The 7,337-nt window shown below is 34.7% G+C and overlaps 1 protein-coding gene across 1 annotated transcript; it reads right to left on the bottom strand.

Annotated features, from left to right (window-relative positions):
- Nucleotides 1-121: 121 nt before the first annotated feature.
- Nucleotides 122-1,099, bottom strand: LOC119568679 (the record flags this gene model as incomplete). Its single annotated transcript, XM_037917182.1, is given in 3 exon segments — nucleotides 122-189; nucleotides 511-619; nucleotides 983-1,099. Coding segments are annotated over 3 exon segments (294 nt in total), but the record flags the coding sequence as incomplete, so codon positions are not given.
- Between the last annotated feature and the right edge of the window lie 6,238 nt (nucleotides 1,100-7,337).

Below are 7,337 nucleotides of genomic sequence, written 5' to 3'. Positions count from 1 at the left end.
CAATTTGATAAAAAAGGAAAAAAAAATTTCAAACTGTTATCCTTTAATACAAGCTGGGGCAGCTGGAGGACAAGTCTCCGAGCGAGCGGACAGGGAGCGAAGAGAAGCCGGAAATACTTACGGGGAAGTTGCCGTCGAAGAAGTCGATGCACGGAGGGGGGTAGGGGCAGCGAGGGGGAGGTGGAGGATCTGTTGGAGAATCGATTTGATTGGAAAAGGTTTGAGGGGATGAAGGAAAATTGGGGGAAACGTTTTACAGATGATTTTTTGTTTTTTTGCTCAGCACGATTTGCCTCTATATGTATTCATGTCCATATATTTGAGAATCACTTATCTATTTGAGATCTACTTATCTGTATGTCTGTGTGTCTATTTACTCTCACTACACATAAAAATAATGGAACCCATCGTCTCACTACTTAAAGTAAACATAATATACACGCCTTTCTTATATAGATATAAACTTGCCCACCTATGCAACACAAAAGTCAAAGGTGACAGGTTACTCACCACAGCACACGTCAGTCTGCCCAGGAGTCTGGCAGTAACGGCTGCACTTCTGGCTCGCCATGGCTACCACGAAGCAGGCAGCGAGAAGGACAACAAAGCGAAGGCGCAACTGTAATGCAAATTCATGTTAATATCACCTATACAAAAGAGAAGGCACAAATAACAGAACGGGATATCTGTGCCCGTACTTCGAAGGTAAATGAAAAATATTAAAGTTATCCAGGTACAGTTTCGTTAATAAAGACCTAGAGAATTGCAGTAAAAAAAAAAAAAGAAAAGAAAAAGAAAAGAAAAGAAAAAAGAAAAAGAAAAAAAAGAAAGAAAGAAAAGAAAAGAAAAGAAAGAAAAAAAAAAAAAAAAAAAAAAAAAAAAAAAAAAAAAAAAAAAAAAAAAAAATATATATATATATATATATATATATATATATATATATATATATATATATATATATATGTATTCGAGAGCAACCAACCATCGCGTAGAATCGGAATGTTATGTCTACAAGAAGGCTATAGGCTGAACTGTTTTTGCAGGCAGGAAACGGGCTTTTTATATGCTCCCAAAGTGCGTCTAGTTGCCGGATAGACATTGGTAATAGCGCTAAGGTGAACCGTCAATGCTGTTGCTGACCACAAGTATTTTAATAGTATAACGTCTTCATACATGCATACGAGCACATATATAAATACATATACATGCATAGAAAACACACACACATACTTGAATATCAATATATCTACGTGTCTTCCAATCTGTTTATCTATCCATCTATCGATAATGCCAAGAAAAGGATGATAACAGTAATGGTTTATATATATGTACCTATCTATCTATATGTATATAAATATGTATAGATATATATCTATGTATATACACATATACATTTAAACACACACATATATATATATATATATATATATATATATATATATATATATATATATATATATATATATATATATATATATATATGTATATACATATACATTGTGTGTGTATATATATATACAAATATATGTATAGTTATTTATCTATATCTATATATTTATTTTTATGTATCAATGCATATGCACACACACACACCACACACACACACACACACACATATATATATATATATATATATATATATATATATATATATATTATATTCATTTATATATATATATATATATATATATATATATATATATATATATATATATATGTATATAAAAATGTATATACATACACATATTTCTATATATACATATATATGTATATACAAATGTGCATATATACATATATTTTTATATACACATATATATAAATTCATATATGGATATATACATATTCACATAATTAATGTGTATATATATGAATATAAATATATATGTATATATATGTATGCATGTATATATATATGCACACACATATTTGTGTGTGTATGTATATATATATATATATATATATTATATATATATATTCATATATATATATATATATATATATATATATACATATCTACATGCATATTTATATATATATATATATATATATATATATATATATATGCATTTATATATGCCTTTATGTATATATATGCAAAAATATAAACATTACATATATAAATATATATATATATATATATATTTATATGAATACACACATTAATTTCCTTGTAAATATATTTATTTCTCCACTTCTTTATTCCTTTACATATATACATATACATACAGGCATATATATATATGAATATATATATATATATCATCATCATCAAGGGGCTAAAGCCGACGGGGGCACAACCCGCATCCACCCTTCGGTTCCAGCCACGAGGATTCCTCGAGGCGAGTCTCCAGGCAGGCCCACGGCCCATCTTTAATTCCTCGCGACAGGGACTTGTTACAAGAGGCATCAAGGCGAGACTCCAAGACACTGGATAGCGTCCAAATTTCGCTTCCATAGAGCAAAACTGGCAGTATCGAGGCCTTGAAGACACGCAGGTTGGTTCTTCTGCATAGGTACCAACATCTCCAAATGCTCTTGTTGAACGAGTTCATGGCTCCTGCCCGCCAAGACCAATCCGTCTACTGACTTTTTGGTCTGACACCCCAGAGATATGGACTACGCTACCAAGGTATGTAAAACTCTGTAACTTCAACGTCCTCGCCACAAGCAGGATCGACTGAACGGGTTCCCCTAACAGGCCCTAAAGTCCTGAATTTTGGTCATGGTCCAGGAGACCTCTGACTAAGGTTTGCTAAATGCATCAAAGCGCCACCAGTGACTCCAAGGACTCAGATAGGATAGCAACATCATCGGCAAAGTCAAGGTCTGAGACCTTGATATTGCCTAGTGTTGCTCCACACTGACTTTGGCTAGCAGCTCTGCCCATTATCCAGTCCATACAGGTGTTGAAAAGTGTTGGTGCAAGGACACAGCCTTACCTCGCCCCTGAATTAACAGAGAAGTTCGACAAACCCACCATCACTCTTTACAGCACTTTCAGTACCAGTATAAAGGCTTGCTATTGGGCCAATAATCTGTGTCGGAATTCCCCTGGGTCTCAGGATCTCCCATAGCGATTCCCGATGCACCGAGTCAAACGCCTTCTTGAGGTTGATGTAGGTTGCAAGCAACCCATGACCAAACTCACGACGGAGTTTCACAATTACTTGAAGCACTAGTATATGGTCTATTGTGGACTTGCCAGGAGTAAATCCAGACTGCTCCGGTCTCTGATGCCTCAGTAGGTGGTTTGTGGATCCGTTTCAGAAGAACGTGGGCGAGAACTTTGCCTGGTATGCTGAGCAGTGTAATGCCATGGTAGTTGCTATAATCCCAACGATCCCCATTCCCCTTCCAGAGAGGGATGACCATGCCCCTTAGCAGGTCAGGGGGAATGGTACCAGACTGCCAGATGGCAGTCAGGACTGTATACAGGCCCCGAGCCATAGGTTCACCTCCAGCCTTTAGCAGTTCAGCCAGGATATCACATATGCCTGAAGTTTTCCCACTCTTCAGCTTGGAAATCGCCATACTAACCTCTATTAGGGTAGGAGGTTCCTCGCTGATGGGGGGGTCGGGCCCACAGGTATTGTGAATCGCTTGCATCCAGGCTAACTGTGGAGGGTCTACCTGGTACAACTGCTCAAAAAATACTCATTCCAACATTCACGAACCCCAACATGATCTGAGATGATCTGTTCATCCACTGATTGGACTGCAGTCATCTGTGAGGAGGGCTTAGAGTTCAGCTTTCTCAGGGCTTGGTAGGTAGGGTGAAGGTCGTTTGCCAAGAAATGGCCTTCAACCTCCTCAGCAAGATTTCTGATGAACTGTTCCTTGTCCCTTCTCAGCAGTGTTTGAGCCCTGCGCACCATGGAGCGACCCCAAAGACTTGATTACCATTCACCCAAGCCATGCAACAAGCTTCAGTGGCCTCTAATGTCTCCAGCGAGATAAAATTCTGCCTTGTATTCAGGCGTATATATTTGCACAATACACATATATATATTTGTATATATTTTATATATACTTGTATATATACGTATATAAGTATGTATATATATATATGTATATATATACATGGTACATTAGTTAGATTCTCAAACTGGCTTAGTACACATGTTCCCTACCCGGGTTTATTTATGACAATGTTTGATGCACGTAAGATATTCCAAAGAATAAAAAAAAAATCCAATCCAAATTTTTTATCCAAAGGGCACTCTTTTGGGGGGGTCCATAGGGAAAAGGATAAAAAAAAAAAAAAAAAAAAAAGCAAAAGCAAGAAAGAGATGAAATGGCCAAAGCACGCAATTCGTCAATATACAGTACAGTTTTTGTCCTGCGGCCATGCAGTCGCTGGGGCATGACTCAGACGGCCAAAAAACCCTTTCCTTTGGGAACAGGCGTCTCTGCAGCATTTCTGGCCCGCTGGACACTGGTGGGCGCTGAGCAGAACTTCCATGGAGGGAGATGGCGTGAGAGATGGGCTCGCTTTACTCCGTAAAGCTACGTGGAAGGAGAGGAAGAGGAATTTCAAGAAAGATGCGCGTTTGACGTCGAGAAATCTTTAACTGAATGACGCATTTCTCGAAATGAATTGGAAATTATTCAATCTCATTCATAGCATTTTGTGAAACTTCTCTTCACAGTAGTTGTTTTTAACTGAATGTAAGGAATCAACTACCGTGAATATGCATAATCATTAAAAAAAAAAAACATACTAGGCCAAATATTCATAATATAAGAATCAATAAATTAATATCATATATGGGCTGCTATTATACTACGTGCCTGTATGTAAATTTTTATTCTACTTATGAAACGAAACTTATTTATCGATGTTGAGTTTCTTAATCATGCATTACTTTCCATCATGACAATAAATTCACAGGCTAATAAGTTTTCTTAAATTATGAGTTTAAAATAGCAAGTGATTTACAAGACAAAAACATAAAGATAATGTTGGAAATTAATGAAGTAAAACAAAACAAAACACATTTATCCCCCCGTTCATCCGCTACCGGGCATTTGGGAGCGAGCGAATTTTCCGAGCCGAGCGGACAAGGACCGAAGAGAAGCCGGAAAATACTTACGGGGTAGTAGAGTGGAAACGTGTCGGCCTCTCATCCGAGGGGTCGGCGGTTCGCGCCATGCTCAGGGGGAGAATTTGCAATTGTCGGCCGGAGGTTACTGCAGTGGCTGGGCACCACGGCGGGTAAGAACTAGGTTTCAGCCGAGTCAGCATCAGCTGACCAACGTGAGCGAGTGGCATTAGTCGACACGGGCCGGGCTCCCCTCAGGGGCATAGCCCGGGCGAGGTAAGCTTGCATATCGGACTTATCCTTACCCTTAGGAAACCCGGAAATACTTACGGGGAAGTTGCCGTCGAAGAAGTCGATGCACGGAGGGGGGTAGGGGTAGCGAGGGGGAGGTGGAGGATCTGTTGGAGAATCGTTTTGATTGGAAAAGGTTTGGGGGGGAATGGAAGGAAAATGTGGGAAAACGGTTTACAGATGAAATTATTTGTTGTAGCTCAGCACGATGTTCTTATGTGTGTATTCATGTCCATATACTTGAAAATCATTTATCTATTTCGGATCTACTTATCCATGTGTCAGTGTCTATTTATATCTAACTACTATAAAGACAATGGAACCTTTTTCTCTCACTACTTAAAGTAAAATAATATACATGACTTCTTATATAAATATAAATTTGCCCCCCTATGCTATAAAAAAGTCAAAGGTCACAGTCATTGATCACAGCACACGTCAGTCTCCCCAGGAGTCTGGCAGTTAACGGCTGCACTTCTGGTCTCGCCATGGCTCCCAAACGAAGCAGACAGCGAGAAGGACAACAAAGCGAAGGGGCAACTGTAAGCATATTAATGTTAAGATCACTATACACAAAGACAGACAAATACCAGAACGAGATATCTATGCCCGTATTTCGAAGGCAAATGAAAAAGACTGTAGTTATCCAGGCACAAATTATTTAAATAAGGACTTAGAGAATTCATTTAAAAGACGTAGATTGACACAATCAAAAATAAGTGATGGATAAAGATAATGTCATCTTCGAGAGCAACCAACCATCGCGTAGAATCGGAATGCTATGTCTACAAGAACGCTATTGCAGGCAGGAAACGGACTTTTCACATGTCCCCAAAAGTGTGTCCAATTACCGCACAGACATTGGCAACATGATAATGATAATGTTTATATATATATATAATATATATAATATATAAAATATATTTTATAATATATATATATATATAATATGCATCTATAAACACACACACATATATATTCAAGTATAATTTTATTATATATGGAATATATAAAATAATTTTAGTTCCAATATGTATGTATTATATATGAATATGTATAAATATATATGTTTATATACATATATACATACATATAATATATATACATATGTATATATATTATGCAGAAATATTTATACAAATATACATTATATTCACATAAAATGTATATATATGAATATAAATATTGTGTATGTATGTATATTTATGCCCACACACATATATATATGTGTGTTTATACATATATTAGTATAAGTATACATGCTTACATATGTATATATTTATTTCTTTGTTCATGAATATATATATATACATATACATAGGTAAATGCTTATAAAACACCATATGTAACACATATATGTTATGTATATATTTATACATATACATACCAATGTATATGTGTATATGCAATATTATATGTATATACATATATAATAATATATAGTATTATATATATATATATATATGCATATATATAATGTATATATATATATATATATATTATTATTATATATATATATATATATATATGTAAACCTATCTATCTAGCATATATAATGTTTTGTGTGTGTATGTGTGCATAAAAATATCATATACATATAAACATGTTGCTTTTGTATACATTTAAATCATATGTGTATATATATGCATACATATGTATAAATGCGTATATATAATATGTATATATGTGCATATATATATGCATACATATGTATAGATACGGTATATTACATATATAATTTTGTATATATGTGCATATTATATATATAATATATAATATAAATTTTATATATATAAAATATATAAAATATGCTTTTATATGTACATATTTTTGGAAAATATAAATATACATATCAGTATATAGATAGATAGATACATACATGTTGAATATATAAATATACACATTTTAAAATTTTTGTAGATATATTTATTTATCTATTTATAATTCATTTCATGAAACAGGCATATATATAATATGTGAATATGGTACGTATATATAATATAT

This window comes from Penaeus monodon, unplaced genomic scaffold, assembly GCF_015228065.2.
Source record: "Penaeus monodon isolate SGIC_2016 unplaced genomic scaffold, NSTDA_Pmon_1 PmonScaffold_10494, whole genome shotgun sequence".
Lineage (NCBI taxonomy): Eukaryota > Metazoa > Arthropoda > Malacostraca > Decapoda > Penaeidae > Penaeus > Penaeus monodon.
The sequence above is the reverse complement of the archived record's forward strand: the minus strand, read 5'-3'. Positions and strand labels throughout refer to the sequence as shown.